The sequence below is a fragment of the Pseudochaenichthys georgianus genome, chromosome 7, assembly GCF_902827115.2.
Source record: "Pseudochaenichthys georgianus chromosome 7, fPseGeo1.2, whole genome shotgun sequence".
Classification (NCBI taxonomy): Eukaryota; Metazoa; Chordata; class Actinopteri; order Perciformes; family Channichthyidae; genus Pseudochaenichthys; species Pseudochaenichthys georgianus.
Window position 1 is genome coordinate 41,373,294 of NC_047509.1, and position 21,413 is coordinate 41,394,706.

Consider the following 21,413-nt stretch of genomic DNA (forward strand, 5'->3'; position numbering starts at 1 on the left):
TCTGGTTCGGAACCAGTTTCTCTTTTCAGCCTCCGTTTTGTTCACACCGCCCAGAGCCCGACTGGTGCTGTCGCTGCTGCGTCATGACGTCACTGATTTTCTCCCCAACGGCGCTAACTACAACAACAATGGGGGACTGCGTCAGGTCGATGATCGTGTTGCTTTGAATCATACGAAGCCAGATTAAATTAAACAACAACTTCTCCAACCTTATACCTTTTATATACTTTTCTCCAGAGTGCATTAATAAACAATGAACCGTGGTTCATTGTTTATTAATGTGTTTCAGCGGCATTTACCGACCGCTGCAGTGCTGCTCGTCCACGGGAGTTTATTCTCCCGTTAGCTCCCGGTTAGCTCACACTGCAGCGGCCGCTCTAAAGTACTCACTGTCCGACTCACACAAGCAGCTGATGCATATCCCCAGTCCCCTTAGCCTAAGTGAATGTGTGTCAGTCTGAATTGACGCTGTTTGGCATCACAACGCTGTTATGAAAGTTTCTCTGGTATAAAATGGGTGATGTTGGCATAGCAACCGAAGCTAAACTGACTATAACTTGACTACTTGTTGCTATCCTATTGTGGCATAAGCCGTTTTCTACAGGTACATTTTACCAGCGTATTTTTCATTATGATTCTAATTGTCGGACATGACAACCTGTGCAGCCCACGTATTGATTCCATCCCATAGCTGCTATAATACAAAACGTCTGTCTGCTCTCCACAATGATCAGTGACAGCGAACGGATGGTCAAAGTAAGGTACAAATAAACAGAATCACACTAAGCCTGGTTAGTGTTGCCTGACTTTATAATGTGTGTTCTTTTTATAAGTGTGTGTTTGCGTTCGAGTCACTTTGCTCAGCGCTACTGCTTGTTACGACTTTCATTTGCCGTACTTGCCTTTAACTGTTAGCTCAGGTTAATCTCACCCCCCTCCGACGTAAGCGTGACGTCTGCGGTTACTCTCTCTTACGAGTGAGACATATGAATATGTAGTGGGATTTTCGGCTAGATATAGAATCAATTCCAGGGTCGCTGTGAACTGTTAGCGCCGTGTTATGCATGCCCACGGCACCTCGCGGGAGCGCACACAGCGTAAAGCAAACACTCGCAGACATTTCAATGATCTGTACGGCACAGTTAGGTTTGGAAACGGTATCATTTCCTTTTTGGAGGGCAGGCATAACACCGGAGCCGCGCTGCGGGGAAACTTTGGCGCAGTTCCGAGTTTGTTCTAATCTGTCAAAATGACGGACAGCTTTCAGATTTTTCCGTCGTTGTTAAAAAAAATCTGTCATAGAAGGAAAATATTTGGTTAACGCGACCTCTGGTTCTGACATGTTGAGTCAATGGAACCATTGGTACTTAAAACACATTTTAAATCATAACTTGCTTTCTTTAAATTTGAGGCATTTGTGTTTCCAACACTTTGTTTCAAAGTGAGTGCTTTAAAATACTTCTTTTTATGATGATGACTGATGTAAAACAATTTGCATCATATGCAAAGATAATGCCCTGGTTTATGTCTATGTTTAGGCACTAGCAAATAATCCAAAATTGCAGAGAATATTCCCGCTCATTCTATCTTTTGATTTGGTAAATAAACCTGTGTTCACTTGGAGGCTGAAACATATAATAAAACTTTCCTTTGTAGGACCATTTTTTTAAACCTATAAATGCCACAGTTCAGACGGCGGGAAACAAGGGAGGAGAGCAACGCGGGTCCAGGTGGGCTCCAGATGGAAAGCTGTATCATATTATAATGATCAACGTTTTTTTGGTATATCAATATATCATGTAATATATTTTAATGTTATAATAGTTTGTTTTAATAGTTTTTTATAATGTAACTCTGATTTCTGAATGTACTGTAGTGCGTGGTCCCGTCCTAACTTCTAAACCCCAGGGTCTTCACATGCGACAGCATTTGCCCCGTGACTCCTTTTGATGGATCCGCACTACAGGTCTGTATTGCCTCATGTCACAGCAGCCATGGGGAAGAAGTGATGATGTCTGGATGAGAGCGTTGACAGTGAACGTGCTGCTGCCCGATGCTAAACTCTGAACTGTACCTCTGGAGAGAATGTGCTGCTCGAGGCAGGTCAGGGTGGCTGAGCTCCTAGTTCTAAGGTGAGCAAGAGGAGCACCTGATAGCAGAGAGAGAGAGTTACTGCACACACACACATGCAGACACACACACATGCAGACACACACACATCATCCCCATTCTGGAGCTGCAAAGCAAGGTTCAGGTTTAAACATAGTGCCATTCATGCTTCACCTCTTTTCTATTCTCAGCTTTGTGTTCAGCTTTAGGGCTGCCCCCTATTAGTCAACTAATCACTAGTCGACTAATAAAGTGTTAATCGGGCCATTTTTCATTCGTCTAAAAAATAATAATAATATAAAAAATAATATATATAAATATAAAACATAAAGAAGCTTCATCCGCGCGCTGCATGTGCTATGACGCGTCAGCCTGACACCGCCTCAGACTTCATTCAGAGCGGAGCCTGGTCATTAAGTTCATTTGGTCGGGCAGGAAATGCAAAGTATGGATCCTTCAGAGCGAGTAACGGACGAGCAAACTACGATGGCATAACGTCTTTCCTCCCTATCCACACCATCCTGAACGCCGGCTTCATATCAAAACACGGAGCTTAATTATCCCGACAACGTGTGTCTTTCTCAGACTCAGAGGAACAGCAGCAGTAGCCTAGCTTTGTATCAACATATATAGACCTATAATATATAATCATTCTGACCTCAGACAACGATAAAGCTTTCATTTCATGATGAGGGCGTAATGCGGAGGGATCTTTGCCTGCGCTCGTATTTTCAGTGTTTCCGTTTCCTCCGTGGTATTTATTGGGTTGTTAACTTCAGATATGAATAATAGAAACATAAACCAACTGTTCCGTGTGTGTGTGTCCTTGCTGCTTGTTCACACACACACACACACAATAAGAATCCTTACCAGAGCTTCTGCTCAGGCCCGGTGCTACAGGGGTGCATAAGGGTGAGCCGTTATGCACCCTCATTTGAAAAATGAAAAGTGAAAAAAAAAAAAAAAATTAAAGTGAAAAATATTACATATATAATAACAATAATAATAGTAGTAGTAATACAAATAATAATAAGAATATAGTTGAAGTAAAATAAATTGTAATTGTGGTTAAATAACATTGTCTGCTGCATTTATTTGGTCAATTTAAACGGTAAGTAACGTTATTATGTCAGGTGCGCGTGACCTGTGCCGCTACGCGTTCGCCATCTGCAAGGCGCTTACACAGCAGTCAGTGATGGACATCAGAACATTGCCCGGCTGTGCCCGCCTCGCCCACGGAGGCGGAGCAGCCAGCAAAACAGAGCCTGCCCAGGTATATTTAAAAAAGTACTCCACTCGCCTGTCTAGTGGGGTGAGGCGCTCATTTTGCAGCTCACGGTTTCAAGACAGAGATTGGCTGGAATATTCATGTGAAAAAGACGCCATCTTCTGCTTGTAGACATTCCGGTCTTAAAGGGGAGTGATTTGTAAAATATCCTCATTCTGAGGCTCAGATCCAAGTGGGCTCCAACTGAAGAAGTACATCTTTAAAGACACCTCACCAATAAATAGTTATTGTTTTAATAAATGTTACTCAAACTACAAACCTAAGGATTATTTGTGGCAACAGAGTGGTTTGTGGGGGATTAAGTCAAAATAAAGTAGAGTGTGTGTGTTTATGGTGATGAAGGAGTGTGTCACCAGTAGGGCTGTGCATCTTCACTGGTCTCACCATTCGGTTCGATATCCCGGTGCATCACGATTCATACCAATGCGTTGCAACCTCAATGTTCTACATTACTGCACATGGCTTCTTTTTCATCAATGCATACATGCAGTAAGATAATATAGAGAGTGCTTCAGAAATCAATAACATAAATGTCTTGGCATTAATTTATAAACCATAATAAATGAATTGTGTAGGTCTAGCCTCCCTATATCTGTGTGTGAAATTGTTCCTTCCTCAAAAACAAAAAGCTAATGCTTCTGCAGTCTAGCTGCAGCTTAGCAACGGTCTTCTGTTAAGAAAGGACACTGAAGGTCCTGAATGAGGCATCACACACAGGACGTGAGTCTGAACACAGCAGACAACAGGAGTACAAATAAATGCACTAAAATAGTGCATGTGGGTGCACACTCACATCCTCTGTCTGTCTGGTACATGAATCCCATGGATGTATGAGACTAAGTTAGCTTCATCATCTCAATCAGTGATTAAGTGAATAATAAAGTTCCTATCGGGTCACTATCAGCCTGTCACTCATTGTTTTCAGGGAGGGGGCGGGGCTTGGAGGAACGGAGAGTATGTATCTTCTGAAAATAGCAAGAGGACATTCATACTCTGCAATCCAAGACTTGATTAAATCCACCAAAAACCTGACATGATTGTAACGCGATTATGTTTGAAAAACATAAATCCCTGAGCCGCAGCGACACGGAGTGATTCAGAGCGGGTCCTTCTGCTGCTGGTTCTGGACTGGTGTTCTTGTGTTGGCGGATAAAGCAGACTGCTCCGTGTTTGGTGTTGCTGTGCCGCTGTCACGTCTGTTCCCTGATCTCTGCGTCACCGACCGATTTGATATTCAAGTGACAGAAAAAAATACGTTATTGTAAAGCCGCGGCCGGAAAGTCAGGAAGCAACTTTACTACGCGATAACCGATTATGTTCGGTCACTGCATCGATGCAGAATCATCCACGTCTGCATCGCGATGCATCGTAGAAACGATTACTTTCAACACCCCAGTCACCAGGGGGCTTACTGATGTACTCTAACAATATTACAGATCTATGGCACAGCAGTAGAACACACATCAGGCTTTGATACACACACAGGCCACTTTGCTACCCTGTCACCGTCTCTTCAGAAATAATATATCTATAAAAGAGACACTTTTTTATAGATAGCCATCAATGAAATCGGCTTCTTTAATTTGCAGTGATTTCTTGTTACTACAGTGTGTAGCTAGTACTCACTCTGTACAAAGCTAGGTGGGTCGACTGAGGAGCCCATCCAGGGCTGGGGGGGTGAAGACTGGGGGGTCTGTTCCTCCTCCTTACAGTAGTCAGCTATCCATGAGCTTTTGGTGGTGTTATATTGTTCTGAAAAGACAAAACAATCGTAATCATCAGAACCCCAGAAACCTCAGTCGTGCAGCCAGCTGCGAGCCGGCTGCGAGCCGGCTGCGAGCCAGCTGTGCAAGGTGTACAGAACCATGTTTCAGCTTTTACTCACCCAACAGGACAGAAGTGATGTTGACGTCCAGTCTCTGCTTGGCTCGAATTCCCATCTTAAAACGTGGAGGGTGGATACGGCCAGCGGCCTGCTGCTGCCAGGAGAGGAAGCAGGGCCAGGGCTCGATGAAGGGCTCCCAGCCTGACACACACACACACACACACACACACACACACACACACACACACACACACACACACACACACACACACACACACACACACACCACACACACACACACACACACACACACACACACACCACACACACACACACACACACACACACACACACACACACACACACACACACACACACACACACACACACACACACACACACACACACACACACACACACACACACACACACACACACACACACACACACACACACACACACACAAATTACTAATCTAATCCATGCTGAATGTTAACAGGTTCATCCCCTGTACAATGTGCTTTGTGGGGAGGAGTTTGCCCTTTGACCTGTGTGGCGCATGCGCAGTATGGTGAAGTCTGTGGAAGTTGTGGAGGATGGCGGTCAATTCTGTGCGAGCTCAATAAAGCAGTGAAAGTATATAAACGTTGTGTTTATTCGATTCAACAGTGAATTCCAGAGAGACCAGTGGACCTCGTGTTTACCGCCCTACAGCGTTGAACTGAGATACGCCCTCTCATTCACTTCAACATTTCCAATCTATGAATCCAATGCCGTTTGCGTATTGCTCATATATGTCACAATGCTGTTACCTGGTGTAATCCCTCACTTTAATACACTGCCATTGGAATGGATGTGAACGCTAAATGTTTTTGGTTCGACATCATTGAACATACGAGGAGCTGAGCTCTGTAAGATATGTTCAACATATCATGAAACAAACAAAAAGCAACACAAAGTAAATGTTATTACCTGACAATTCTCTGTTGAAGTAGTCTCCTGACAAAGTGAAGCTGGCGTTGCCTTCCTGCGTGGAACCGATGCGCTGCAGCACATAGAGCCCTGCAACAGAGAACGACGAAACTTCATCTATACAATCATTTATTATCTACTAAATTATGTAATTCAGATAATAACAATCACGGTGTGTTGTGTGCCTTGTGGTGACCTTTAGCTAGTTTCTAAGGTCACCTATTATGCAAAATGCACTTTTTATGTCTTTTATACATAAGTATGTGTCCTTGGTGTGTAAGGAGACTCACAAAGTGTCTGAACATACAACCCTCTCTTTTCCTCCTTACCCACATCTCTAACAGCTTTACTCCGTCAGTAAACACTGAATAAAGAACACGTCAAGCTACGTGCTGCATCAGAAACAATGTGTGACGTGTTTTGGAGCATCGCTAACACTCAGAGCCAACGCTGTACTGGAGAGAATATGTGTAAAGAAGCCGGATATAAAAAGGTACTGTCCGTGTGCTAAACCTGCGAGAGAGAAAGCGCTTGAGCTCCAGACTGTTTCAGACATAATGCTTGATGGGGTTTGGGACATAATATTGCATTGAATCACGGCAGGGTTCAGAGGCGCGGGGAGGTCTTTTGAGTGGGGGTGCCGAGGTGCTGGACTCCAGTGAACACGTTACGGGCACTATAGAGCACGCACAGAAGCGCGAGCACCAGGGGCCACAGTGGAATGTTCTACTGCAACACTCATGGGCTCAGAGCAGTCTCATAATACACACGTGCACACAGAAGGATTCACACTTGTGTTTTTCAAAGCACACTCAAATGTGTTCCGTTTCATATTCATGTAAATACAATCCAAATACAGAAAAAAGTTTTACATGTGTATTTTTGATCCTCACATATTAGTTTTCCGTTTAAAACCGCTGCACCTGCAACACAACCCGCTTCCTGTGCACGGATCGCTGTGCATTCCTGTGTGGGTGTTGTTGAGACTCCCCTGACGCTCAGCCGATTCGTACTTGTAATTTGTTCTATCTATATCCAATCAGATGTCTCCTCAATTCTAAGCCAATCACATGAGCGCGCCCCCACGAGGGTAGATTTATTGCGTTCATGACGTAGCGCTTCATGTACGCATTTTGCGCAGTCCGGAGCTGACGGGTCCATGGAGCTAATCTCAGGACACCTCCACTCTCAGTACAGCGCCACTTTCCGAACAGGAAATGCACGCAAATACAAGCCTTTATATTATATAAACACAAGTGTGAGTCCTTCTGTGTGCATGTGTGTATTATGAGACTGTTCTGAGCCCATACACACTCACTCACTCACTCACTCACTCACTCACTCACTCACTCACTCACTCACTCACTCACTCACTCACTCACTCACTCACTCACTCACTCACTCACTCACTCACTCACTCACTCACTCACTCACTCACTCACTCACTCACTCACTCACTCACTCACTCACTCACTCACTCACTCACTCACTCACTCACTCACTGGAGAAGGTGAGCTCAGCCAGTGGGATGTCACAGTCCAGGCAGTCGTCGATGAAGCAGATGCACACACTCTCAGCCTTCACCTCCACCCCCGACAGAGGAGCAGAGTGGCTGCTGGAGGCAGAGTTGGCCCGGGCTCTGGCATGGCCTGCCATGCTCTCAGCATTCTCTAGCAGCCACGTGGCAGCCTGGTCCAGCTGGCCTGAGGGACGAATAATCATGTCTTTATAAAGCGCTCATTCAATAATGATGAAGAGACTAGGGTCTCCTGTCTGGTCACCAGCTGTGTGGAACGTGTTCAAGGTCTGACCCACCTTTACAGTGGATCAGGGCTCGTTTGCAATCCTCTTTCCTGAAGCCAAGGTCTTGTAAATGGGTCAGCTGGCCCGCTGCGTAGACAACACAAACATTCAGAAAGTAAAGCATGGTGCACATCACTGTTACTGAACATCAACATAACCCAGTACTCGGTCCCTTTGGGGACTGAAAATCACTCGTCATGACCTATGAGGGCCTCGGTCTTCTGCCTGAAGAGGTCCTTGGGTGTAGCTGCAGGCTCAGTGCTGCTTTCACAGTCAGAGGGCAGCGCAGAGCTGGAGGTCGGGATGGACCTGGCGATTGCCAAGAAGAGCTGAATGTCGTTGTAGGAAAGACGAATGTCCAGAGTAGGAAACTGAATCTGCAACAGAAACAACAAAGTGTTTAAGGGGCAATCCAGCCGCTTCACAAAGTCACGTCACTAGTGATGGGGAGCAGAAGTCATCCTGCGGAACAGCTGTTTATATCCTCTGTGTTTTGTTTTGACTGAGAACATGATTCACCTGTTTGAGACATGTGGACATCTGACCGGCAGGGGTAGTCTAATGAAAGACACTGTTGCATTATGGGCACATAATTTTAACAACTTTATGGAAATAAAATACTAACATGGGTACTCTTTGAAAACCATGCAACGATTTAAAACGTACTGGTAAAAAGATGGTGTTAACAAATAAAGCTGTTAGACATTTACAATGAGCGAGGAGTAAACATGTTGTGAAAGGAACAGTAAGGCTTGTTCATACACGTAGAACGATGGAACACTTTGGATGTGTCAGGTGGAGAGTTCAGTGACCACACTTTCCCACATACATGCTTACATGTCCCATCCACACACCCATCCTTTAGCTGAGCTGCTATCTACAGGGTGAGAGCCTATCCCATCAGACACTGGGAGAAGCTGTATTAACCATTGCACCATCACCAGTAACATCATTGCATAGCCAATTGTGGTTGTGTGCGATCCGGACCTCCAGCAGGGGGGGGATGTCCTCCACGTTGAAGGCGTCCAGTAGACCCGAGCTGCTCTGGTATGTGGGGCTGCCACACAGCTCCACCTGAATGTTGACTGGGTCGATAATGGACAGCGCTGTTTCCTGCTCACTGCCCAGCCGACACGAGAACACCTGGGGGGGACAGGACTCCTCAAGGTCAAAGCTTCACCTTGGGTTCTGAATAGTCAGTTAGTAATAATAGCCCTCATTGTCCTAATGCAGTGTTTACCTATCCCATATTACATACTAAAGTCACAATACCACTATGCACTGAACTCACCCAATCAAGGGTCGGAGTAGCATGGAGAGTGGTATGGCAGTAACACAATCCATACTTAAAATGACTTATCTTGTGTAGAAATAATAATATTGTTTGTATAAGTGGCAAGTTAAAGTTGTACATTTTAGCAGATCAATAACCGCACAGATTTCAGTTAATTCTTCATCTATTTGATTAAGTAGGGGATATTTTGATGATTGGTAGCAGGTAACACTAGCTGTCTCTCAGCAGGATGTTAGAATATTTAAAGAAGGGATGGGCAAATGGCGGCCCGCGGGCCGCATGCGGCCCCCACCTCCTCTTTTTGCGGCCCTCAGATTAATTTATAAACAACGTAATTAATAAAAAAATAGTTACGTCGCGAGCTGCGTAGATGATTTCAAATACCGCAAAATAATCTGTGACGCATTTGTGTGTATTGTGTATTGCTCACAAGAAACACCGGCTGTTGTTATGCCTGCTGAGACGTTAAGTTGCCTCTTGTAATTATGCCTTTACAAGCTTAAAAGTTGTATTTATCATCTGAATTTGGCGAAACAAGTTTAATATTCTTAAAACCAAGACTTTGTTTTTTTTAAATCAGATGAAAACAAACTGTCACGGACCCTGCCGTGTTATCTATGATTACTACGCTTTTCATTCATAATGTCAGCGGGAGGGAGGGGGAGTGGTGCTGAGGAACAGCAGAGTGCGGGCTGACAGGTGTCTGTGTTGACATTCTCCTTATTGTGGAATAAGGGGAATGCAGAGACTGGCTACAAGTGTCTTAGGTTCAAGTTAGACAACTAATGTCTGGGACTTCATGTGTATGTCATCTAATGGTTCATCTCAATGCACACACATTTTCCGTGCTTTCCAATAGTTTAAAATAGTTTTATTCCACTGTTTAATAACCTTCAATACAAACATGCCACTTGTCTGTGAACTGATATTTGTTTAGTGAGCTTATTAGAGGATGTTCCCATTGTTTGGGGATGTTCCCTTTGATTGTAAAATGTCAATGAAGATGTCAGACTTAGTATATTTGTTAATAACTACAGACAACACATGGAATTTGTTTGTGTGTGTGTGTGTTCCAAGTGAATCTGCCGCCCCCTAGTGGCCAGTACATCAATGATGTGGCCCCCACCACCATCAAAGTTGCCTGATTTAAAGGGTTAATATGACAGTTGGAGATCACCTCTATTCCTGCGAGGCTGCCAGAGAAGGGTCTGTCCAGCAGGCGGGGTTTGTATGTGAGGACGGTGGTGCCCTTCAGAATGATGGCGTTGGTATCCAGACAAGACGAGTCCTCCACAACCACAAACTCTGTGCCTGCAGAAACACACACCTGGTCAAACGAAGCTCCCATTCAGCTCAGAAACCAACGTATTGTACACAGGGGTGCACAAAGCTGGTACGCAGGTAGGCATGCGGGGCGAACATTTGAACTGCGTAACGTCACTTGTGTCACTAAGCGCCTTTGCGTACCCGATAGCTCATCAAAACAAAACACATATTTCTTTACACATGTTTCTTATCAACTACTAACATGTCCAAAGAACAAAAGACGTTAAGCAGCTACGTTGGCTTTTCGCTCCCTGCAAAACATCTTCGGATGTTGTTGGACTGAGTGAACTGGGGGCTGGCCGAACCACGCAGGCCGTAACCGACGGACTGGTGAAGCCTTTACAGGAGGCTTCACAGGACGTCTGAGTCGGTCGCTGTGTGCACAGACGGGGCTGCCGCTAACGTCGGTATGAACAACAGAATTGTGCCAAAACTCCGCCAACCACGCTCTGTGGTCAAGCTGCTGCAAAGTGGAGTGAAACACACAGCTGCAAACTTACTCAGGGGGTTATGGAAGAGTTTGAAATCAGACAGAGGAGGAAGAAGTTCTCAGATATTGTGTAGGAATACTCTGTTACAGTAAAAGTCCAAAGTGAAAGTAGAAAAGTATTCTCATCAAAATATAGTGAAAGCAGCGACAGTAAAAGTAGTCGTTGTGCAGATTGGTCCATTCCAGAATAATATATATATATGTTTTATAATGATTGATCATGAAAGTGTTCTCAAAGCTGGTGAAGGTGCAGCTAGTCTGAAGTACTTTGTAGACTGCAGGGTAGCTGGTGAAGGTGCAGCTAGTCTGAAGTACTTTGTAGACTGCAGGGTAGCTGGTGGAGGTGCAGCTAGTCTGAAGTACTTTGTAGACTGCAGGGTAGCTGGTGGAGGTGCAGCTAGTCTGAAGTACTTTGTAGACTGCAGGGTAGCTGGTGAAGGTGCAGCTAGTCTGAAGTACTTTGTAGACTGCAGGGTAGCTGGTGAAGGTGCAGCTAGTCTGAAGTACTTTGTAGACTGCAGGGTAGCTGGTGGATTTACTCCAGGTGGAACTAAAGTCTGATTTAACACTTGGTTAGATTTCACATCATTCATCCACATCTGTGAAGTAACTAAAGGTATTACATACATTTAGTGGAGTAGAAGTACACCATGTACCTCTGAACTGTAGAGGAGTAAAAGTACACAGAAGCATAACATAGAAATGCTCAAGCAAAGTACAAGTATCTCAACATTGTACTTCAGTACAGTACTTGAATACGTGTACTTAGTTACTTCCCACATCTGATATGACTTCAAGTCATGTGATCATTTCTTAGTATTTGATGCTCCAACCTGCATGCCTCAGGAAAGGCACAGCTTTGGAAACACGCTTTGGAGAAAGCAAATGGGAGGCTTAAACATCTGCAGCATCATCTTCATCATCTAGCATGCAAGAAGAGGAACTAGAGGACAGTGAAGGAGACACTGTGGAGGACTGCACTTATTCACACCACGCTTCGTGTGGGGTGAGTACCAAACGCCGTCTCCTGGTACTCCTCTGCTAACTCACTAAGAGGTTATGTGTAGAAACATTTATCAAAATGGCATTTAAATGATAAATAAAAAGACTAAAGCTGAGTGTTTGAATGTGCTTGAGCTCAGTGGCTATCAAAGTGCTTTCTGAAGTGTGCATTGAGGGTCCAGTGTGCTGCTGATGCCCGTAGCTGAGGTGTGGCCACTGGACTGTACTCCTTATTTAATAACAAAAGTGCAATTTGAGTTCAATTTAAAAATGCAACATTGTTTTTTATCAAAAACAATGTACACCCCACACAAAGAAACCTGTTGTATTGGTATTTATAAACCTAACACATAATACATGGGCAGATAAAGACATTCTTCTCTGACCTGTGACGTTGATCTTGACCTCCAGGCGGCGGTCCTGAGTGACGGGCACCGTGGACCTCTTGGTGACCACACCGCTCTTCACCGTCTTTGGCATGACGGCCCCGGTGGTGCTGGTGGTGGCGGGGCCCGGGTCCGTGCTGGCGTCACCGGGCCGGCTCTGACCAGGCTCAGCAGCTCCTGGCACCTTCTCCACCGGCACCCGCAGGAAGTCTCTGACCAGCTGCAGCCAGTCGAAGATGAGAAACACTCTCAGGTTGTTCAGCACCACGGTGAAGCAGGAGGAGTCACGCGTGGACCTGCAGGAAAGTGGACCGACAACTTGTGACAAACGTTTAACCATCCAACACCGTCTGATCGGCTTCAACATCTCATCGGGAGGCCTCAATGCGTTGAAGCTTTAACTGTTGCCATAGTGATCGACTGCCCGATCAGTGGCGACAGCAGGGCGTTAGCTGGTGATAGAAAGCTCAGCTGATTCAATTCAAGGCTTTATTGTCGTGTGCACATTAGCTTCAGTGTAGCTAAACTTAGCTCACAGGCTCCTCCAACAGTGCAACATGTATATAGGACATAGAACAAATAAAACAGATAAAATAGTGCAAGTAAATACAAATACAATTGAAATAGTGACAGAGGGGACTATATACAAGTAAATGGAATATGATATATTAGATACATAATTTGCAAGATGCAAACAGATGAATATTTATGGATGTTCTTTAAAAGTTCAGGTGTTTAATAGTCTTATGGCCTGTGGGATGATGCTGCGGTTCTGCCAGATGGCAGCAGACAGACCAGTTTGCTGCTGGGGTGATGGGGGTCTTTGATAATCCTGAGGGCTTTCTTCCTGAGCCGCTGGGAGTAGAGGTCCTCCATGGAGGCAGCTCCGTCCTGGTGATGTTCTGTGCAGTTTTCACCACCCTCTGTAAAGCCTTACGGTTGAGGTGCAGCTTCCGTACCAGGCCATGATGCAGCCAGACAGGATGCTCTCTATGGAGCACCTGTAGAAGGTCAGGACCCTCTCTATGGAGCACCTGTAGAAGGTCAGGACCCTCTCTATGGAGCACCTGTAGAAGGTCAGGACCCTCTCTATGGAGCACCTGTAGAAGGTCAGGACCCTCTCTATGGAGCACCTGTAGAAGGTCAGGACCCTCTCTATGGAGCACCTGTAGAAGGTCAGGACCCTCTCTATGGAGCACCTGTAGAAGGTCAGGATGCTCTCTATGGAGCACCTGTAGAAGGTCAGGATCCTCTCTATGGAGCACCTGTAGAAGGTCAGGATGCTCTCTATGGAGCACCTGTAGAAGGTCAGGACCCTCTCTATGGAGCACCTGTAGAAGGTCAGGACCCTCTCTATGGAGCACCTGTAGAAGGTCAGGACCCTCTCTATGGAGCACCTGTAGAAGGTCAGGACCCTCTCTATGGAGCACCTGTAGAAGGTCAGGATCCTCTCTATGGAGCACCTGTAGAAGGTCAGGATCCTCTCTATGGAGCACCTGTAGAAGGTCAGGATCCTCTCTATGGTGCACCTGTAGAAGGTCAGCATCCTCTCTATGGTGCACCTGTAGAAGGTCAGGATGCTCTCTATGGAGCACCTGTAGAAGGTCAGGATGCTCTCTATGGAGCACCTGTAGAAGGTCAGGATCCTCTCTATGGAGCACCTGTAGAAGGTCAGGATGCTCTCTATGGAGCACCTGTAGAAGTTGCAGAGTATCCTGGAGTCCATGTTGAACCTCCTCAGCCTGCGGAGGAAGAAGAGCCGTTATCGAGCTGTTTTGGTGATGGTGGTGGTGTGAAGAGTCCATGTCAGGTCCTCAGTGAAGAGTCCATGTCAGGTCCTCAGTGATGAGTCCATGTCAGGTCCTCAGTGATGAGTCCATCTCAGGTCCTCAGTGATGAGTCCATGTCAGGTCCTCAGTGATGAGTCCATCTCAGGTCCTCAGTGATGAGTCCATCTCAGGTCCTCAGTGATGAGTCCATCTCAGGTCCTCAGTGATGAGTCCATGTCAGGTCCTCAGTGATGAGTCCATCTCAGGTCCTCAGTGATGAGTCCATGTCAGGTCCTCAGTGATGAGTCCATCTCAGGTCCTCAGTGATGAGTCCATCTCAGGTCCTCAGTGATGAGTCCATCTCAGGTCCTCAGTGATGAGGACATGGAGGAACCTGAAGCTGCTGCCTCTCTCCACCGCAGTCCCATTGATGGTGATGGGGGCGTGTCCCTCTCCCTGCTGCTTCCTGTAGTCCACAATCAGCTCCTTGGTTTTGCTGACGTTGAGATGGAGGTTGGTATCCTGGCACCAAGATGTCAGGTTTTCGACCTCCTCTCTGTACGCCGTCTCGTTGCCGTGGGTGATCAGGCCGATGGCGGTCGTGTCGTGAGCAAACTTCATGATGGTGTTGGAGCTGTGTGTGGCCACGCAGTCGTGTGTGAACAGGGAGTAGAGGAGAGGGCTGAGCACGCAGCCTTGAGGGGCTCCGGTGTTGAGGATGCACTGCCTGGGGTCTGCCTGTCAGGATGTTCAGGATCCAATCACAGAGGGTGCTGTTGAGCCGAGGTCTCTGAGCTTGATGACCAGCTTGGAGGGCACAATGGTGTTGAAAGCTGAACTGTAGTCGATGAACAGCATTCTCTCATATGTGATCCTCTGGTCCAGGTGTGAGAGGGCAGTGTGGATGGTGAGGGCTGTGGCGTCGTCTGTGGACCCGTTTGCTCTGTAGGCAAACTGCAGGGGGTGCAGGGGGTCCAGAGAGTCAGGGAGGGAGGAGGTGATGAATGATTTGACTAACCGCTCAAAGCACTTCATGATGATGGAGGCGAGTGCCACTGGGCGGTAGTCCTTGAGGCTGGTGGTTTTAGACTTGTTTAGGGACCGGAACGATGGTGGAGTGTTTGAAACATGTGGGGACTGCAGACTGCACCTGTTGAAGTTGTCTGCGTCCGTGTGTGTGTTGATGTTGTCATCCTCAAACACACACAACTCCGTAGTTTCAAGCAGTGCTGCAGAGCTGATTGTGACTCCAGCGCTGTATACTCCGTGTGACCAGCCTGTCCCGTTTCAGTTTCTGCCCGTAAGCAGGCAGCAGCAGGAGTGAGATGTAGTCTGATTTGTCGAAGGGAGGGCGAGGGAGAGCTTTATGTCCATGTCAGAAAGGGGAATAAACATGGTCCACTGTATTTCCGCTGCGCGTCGGGCAGCTGATGTGTTTGTAGTACTTCGGCAGGACTTTCTTCATGTTGGCAGTGTTCAAATCCCCAGCGACACTGAAAGCCGCCTCGGCGGAACATACACTGCTGTAAGTGTCAAAGAATATTTTAATCCGATCTGTGTATTTTAGAGATTCTCAGTCTGTCTTGCATGTGCCCGGTCTGTAAGGTCAAGAGGCCTTCTGCCTTTCCTGTGGGGGAAGTGTGGACCATGCAAGTTGATAATAACAAACCAGTCTTTGTTCCAAATGTCTGGTACTAATTAGAGAAAACGCTGGCTCTTAGTTCCCTCCTCTTCTAAATGTATAGATCCTGTCCTTTTGTCCTCAGAGTTGGCTTGCGATCTCACGATGAAAGTTGTGAACATACCTTGTGAACCCTCCGGCCGTATATTCTCTCTCAATAAATATCAGTGTGATGACTAAAGACGTTCCAGTGTCCATCCTTTCCTGAACATTGGTTCTACATTGCTGCACAGAAGTTTCCTTCACAGTAAGCACAACCGATGTAAATTCCCTCGACAAATGGAAAGGCTGGCATCCGATCATGAGGTGTTCTAAATGAGGAAAACAGTCTGAAGAAATAATCCCCACATCTGTGCACCAGTTATTGTTCACCATAAAGCACACACCTCCCTTACTAGTCCCTGAGATTATAGTCCGGTCCTTGTCGGGGACAATGGCGGAGTCTGTGAAAACCATAACATAACATAATAGCTCTTAATGTCCCGTTGAAATGCCATCCTGCTCCTGAGTTCATCCAGCTTATTGTCCAGTGACTGGACATTTGCCAGAAGAATATTCGGTAGAGGAGGCCAGTTCTCAAGTTTCCTCAGTCTCAGTAGCACTCCGGCCCGGGACCCCGCTGCGTCTCTCAGGTAAAACAGCAACAGGTAGCCATGGCGATTCCCCATTGTTTTGACGGTCTTGATTATAGACTGCTGTCCACACAGTTTTGATGTGTAGAAGTTCCTCTCTGCTATATTGTATAGTAGAGTTGGTGCGGTCGGCTCTACTAAACAATATAGCAGAAAGGAACGTAAAAGCACAAGACGAAATGTAAACAAACAAAAGAAAGGCAGAGTTGGAGAGGAGCCAAAGACACAGCAGCCATCATCACCAGGGCCATCTTTTGATTCGATTTCATGAAGTCAGTGGCAAACAGTACTTTAAACACATATATAACAGCATATAGCAGCAGGAAAACAGGAGAGAAGCTAAAGCTCAAAGATTAAAGATTCAGATAGATGCTTGAAAAGTCCTGAGAAAACACACACACACACACACACACACACACACACACACACACACACACACACACACACACACACACACACACACACACACACACACACACACACACACACACACACACACACACACACACACACACACACACACACACACACACACACACACACACACACACACACACACACACACACACACACACACACACACACACACTCTGCTTGATAGCTCATAGGCTTCAGAGATGGTAGATCTTTGGCGCGAGCAATAGCTTAAACCGGTTATGGAAATGGTTAAATGCGCCAGCTTTGACTTGGCCCAACCAAAACTGTGTGTGTCTGTGTGTGTGCATTATGGCGCTTTTCCACTGCAGCACGTAGCACGGTTCTTTTTTTGCTTTTCCACTAGGGGTAGTTCTGGCTAAGAGCTACTTTCTCACCTTATTTCTGGCCCTCCAAAATCGAGGTTCTTACCGGGCCAACAATCGGGCTGAATATGCTAAACTAGTGAGGTAAACCAACCCAGTCTCACTTCTAAACATGTAATAACTACGTTGGTCCACAACTTGGGACGTAGTATTTCTACAAAAACGCCTCTGAAATTGTAGGATCCCTACGTTTTTTTTCACCATTCATTTCCAATGGCTGGCGTCGATGTCACGTGATCTTCACATTTCTCCCTGCAGAAAAAAAAAAACATGGCCGACCTTCGTTTTATTCTTGGTGGAAAATGCCTATTTTAAGGTTAGTTTGGCCATTAAAATGCGTTTTGATGTCATTTGATGCAAGAAATATGAGTTGTTATTTCAGATTATGTGTGCAGTGGATGTTCATGATCTTTAGTTTGCTAGTTATTATGAAGATTACTTCAGGAAAGTGTGTCCATACGACATTTTCATTGTTACCAAGGTGGTTGCTAGGGACGCTGCTATCAATATTATTTCTGTTATGTTGTGTAAATATAAAAGTCAGCCGAATTATTGTTGATACTGCAAGGAGACTTATTGTGTGAAAAGAAATGTAAGATGTTGTTTAATTGATGATATATTTATGATCCACGTAATGTTTTCAGTTTTGGCGGCAGTTCTTCCTGTTTGTCTAGAAGTCTTCTCATCAGGGCTCTATAAATAGAGAACTACGGCAGATATGTAATATTTAATGCAGCCGAACCGTGTATTACAATGCCGTTATGTGATGACTTCCAAAGAGAAAAGCAAGCACACTCGGAATAAAGTTTTTTTTTTTAAATCGGATTTCCCATCGCATAAACACCATTTCCCAACGTGCATTGCGGCTAAACCATCCAATCACCGAGCTGAGGATCTTGTCTAAGTCTGTTTCCGGTATCTGTTTATGACGATGTGATGTGAGATGTGAGACTGGGTTGGAGAATTGCACAGGGGAAAATAACGTCTATGTCACAATTTTAGATGCGGATTTTGTTAAACTAATACGTTTGCGCTGTGGACCAACACTATACATTGACGGGGAATGGGGTAGCAATAAAGATAACACCATTAAACAGTTACACAACATAACAGAAATAATATCGATAGCAGCGTCCCTAGCAACCACCTTGGTAACAATGAAAACGTTGTATGGACACACTTTCCTGAAGTAATCTTCGTAATAACTAGCAAACTAAAGATCATGAACATCCACTGCACACATAATCTGAAATAACAACTCATATTTCTCGCATCAAATGACATCAAAACGCATTTTAATGGCCAAACTAACCTTAAAATAGGCATTTTACACCGAGAATAAAACGAAGGTCGGCCATGTTTTCATTTTTTCTGCGGAGAGAAAGTTGAAGATCACGTGACATAGACGCCAGCCATTGGAAATGAATGGTGAAAAAAACATAGGGATCTTACAATTTCAGAGGCGTTTTTGTAGAAAGATGTGATGTGAGACTGGGCTGGGTAAACTCGACTGCTCGACTGCTGAACGGTCAGAGAGAATCACTGGCAATGGGGGCTACAACTACAACAAAATGAATGTATTTTACTGTGATTTAATTGTAATACACGTTTCAAAATGATGCCAAAGTAACAACATACTGATACCGGTCTGCAGACAAGACTGCAAACCTTTTAAAATGCGTGTTTTTCTGAATGGAGATCGGATCGATCAGGCTAAGCTAACATTGTATATGCTCCGTCCACACTCACAACAACGGCCTACAGACATAAATAAACCAGGGACTTGCCATGACACAGACAGTCTGTGGTTTGTACTTGTTTAACTTTTGTCTAGTTTCTGAACAGATATGAGGAGCTGTGAGCTCTGAGTGCTAACAGCTAACGGCTGATGTTTTGGTTTTGTGGTTCGCATTGAAGATGACGTCACGGCAGTTTTACGCAGCGTCGCTCCGCCCGCCGAACAGCCGAGCGCCCCGCCTACACTGCGTTACTATAGTAACTACCCCAGTTACTAAACTGTAATGGAAACTGAGCTTAAAGTGAGCCTGGCCTACCAAGGCCAAACTAAGCTGTGCTAAGCCGTGCTAGGTCCTGCAGTGGAAAAGCGCCATTAGACACATTTGGCTTAATACTTTTGATATTTCTATAAGCTTCGAAGCTCAAAAAGTTTGACACAGCCCTACCTGTAATGCAGCTCCAGCTGCAGTGTGGCCCGGTTGGTGCCGGTTTTGGAGGGCTGCAGGATGCAGTCAAACACATTGTGCCGTCCCCCTGCGGCCCGCCCTGGGCTTTTGTTGGGCCCTTTACAGCGAGTGTCATATGCCAGCAGTGAGTGAGACACCAGGTTAACAGACTTGGATCCATTGGAGAAACTCTCAAAGAGTAGCTTCGATTTCATGAAGTCAAACCTTTGTAAGAGAGAAACAAACATAATTAAGATGGCATCTCTTTACTATGATGCAGAAATGCAGTCTACTGGGTTGAGATGTTCTAGTTTAAAGCTGTGAGAGATGATAATCTTCACATTGTATCTGTGTTTGCTAAAGACCAGCAGCTAGCATTAGCCTCAGTCCGAGTAGGAGTTTCAAATACTTTTGAAATGTTTGGTCGCAGACAGAGATCGTCCCAACACTGTGGGCCATGGTACTGTCACTATGACCTCGTGCATTTATAATGGTGTTGGGCTGAAGTCATTCTTGCGTAATCTGTATCAAATAGAAATGCTTATGCTAAGCTTGCATGTGAATGTACGTGAGGGAAGTCAGTGGCTTTATGGGACCTCAGATTCATTCCAATGTACATCACAAGTATACCCATTTATTAACCTGAAACTATGCAAATCTAAATTGATACAGGGCTGTAAGAAGAGGAAAAGGCCCACCTTGCTAATGAGCGTCCATCTTCTGTGTGTGTTGGGCTGTCCAAGAGCTCCAAACTGACATCCATCATGTCAACCAAGAAAGACATGCTGGTATAGACATCTCCACTTAACACCGTCTAAAGAGAGACACAGTCAGCTCCACAACAACGACATTTAGAGGACTCAAATCAGTCAACAAATTGAATGTTAAAACCGTCCTTAAAGCTCACATGTTATGCCATATCTATACAAAACATGTCCCTGAAGTGTTTTGCTCAAAATACCAAACAGATCACCCATGGTAGCATGCCTCATACCCCTCTATTTCAGCCCTGTTACTAAAGTGCTGATTCTGGGTCTAGCCCTTTAAATGTAACCGAGCTGCTGCTGGCAACGCACCTTTGGATCGTCCGCATGCAAGTCGTGAGCTCTGCGAAGAGAAGGCTGTCTACCAGCAGAAACTCAGCTACACGCTGCCGTCATTATATATATATATATATATATATATATATATATATATATATATAACAGCTTTACTCTAAGTCCCTCGAAGTTGCGGGACGTTACCAGGAGTTCAATGTAAAGCCAGCCCACATTTTAGTAATGACGTCAAGTTCTCAGCAAATCTGGATCAGCTCCGTTGTACCCCGCTTTCAGAGATGTGGGTAAGGAGGGAAAGAGAGAGGGTTGTATTCTCTGACACCTTGTGAGTCTCCTTGCACACCGGGGGCTTATATTTATGTATACAACACATCAAAAAGAGAATGTTGCATAATAGGTGACCTTTAACAGAGACACAGATTGGCAGTGATTGCATCAGAGATGTGGACATGTTATACAGACTGCAGTCAGCTGTGTGTGTGGTTGCCTGCACTCTCACATAGCTGCTGGGGTCCTGTAAGTTGTAGGGCCGCAGGAAATCCTCGAAAGGCTCTCCCAGGTTGTTCTCCAGCAGGCCTCGGATCAGCTGGTAGTGCTCTAGGTCCAGAGAGCAGTGGACTGACGACAGGCAGCCGTGGAGAGACATGTCAGGAACTGCATGGCTCAGCTCCCTGACCACATGAGGGAACACAAGCAGGAGTTTACATAACAAGCCTCCTATGCAGGCTCTGGGTACACTCACACCTCATGCTTTCTTACAGAGAAGAGCTACGTCTCGTAGAAACACAGAAACAT

The 21,413-nt window shown here is 45.5% G+C and overlaps 1 protein-coding gene across 1 annotated transcript in view; it reads right to left on the reverse strand.

Moving 5' to 3' along the window:
- vps13d (vacuolar protein sorting 13 homolog D) overlaps nt 1-21,413 on the reverse strand; it is an 87,664-nt gene that overhangs the window by 32,041 nt on the left and 34,210 nt on the right. The window contains exons 28-39 of the mRNA XM_071203590.1: nt 21,118-21,289; nt 20,259-20,374; nt 19,561-19,785; nt 12,496-12,791; nt 10,469-10,602; nt 8,985-9,140; nt 8,200-8,374; nt 8,010-8,084; nt 7,697-7,897; nt 6,195-6,284; nt 5,283-5,423; nt 5,024-5,149 (exon numbers count right to left, since the gene is read on the reverse strand). Of these exons, the coding sequence (XP_071059691.1) occupies nt 5,024-5,149; nt 5,283-5,423; nt 6,195-6,284; nt 7,697-7,897; nt 8,010-8,084; nt 8,200-8,374; nt 8,985-9,140; nt 10,469-10,602; nt 12,496-12,791; nt 19,561-19,785; nt 20,259-20,374; nt 21,118-21,289 (1,907 nt within the window). The remainder of the gene's footprint in view (nt 1-5,023; nt 5,150-5,282; nt 5,424-6,194; nt 6,285-7,696; nt 7,898-8,009; nt 8,085-8,199; nt 8,375-8,984; nt 9,141-10,468; nt 10,603-12,495; nt 12,792-19,560; nt 19,786-20,258; nt 20,375-21,117; nt 21,290-21,413) is intronic.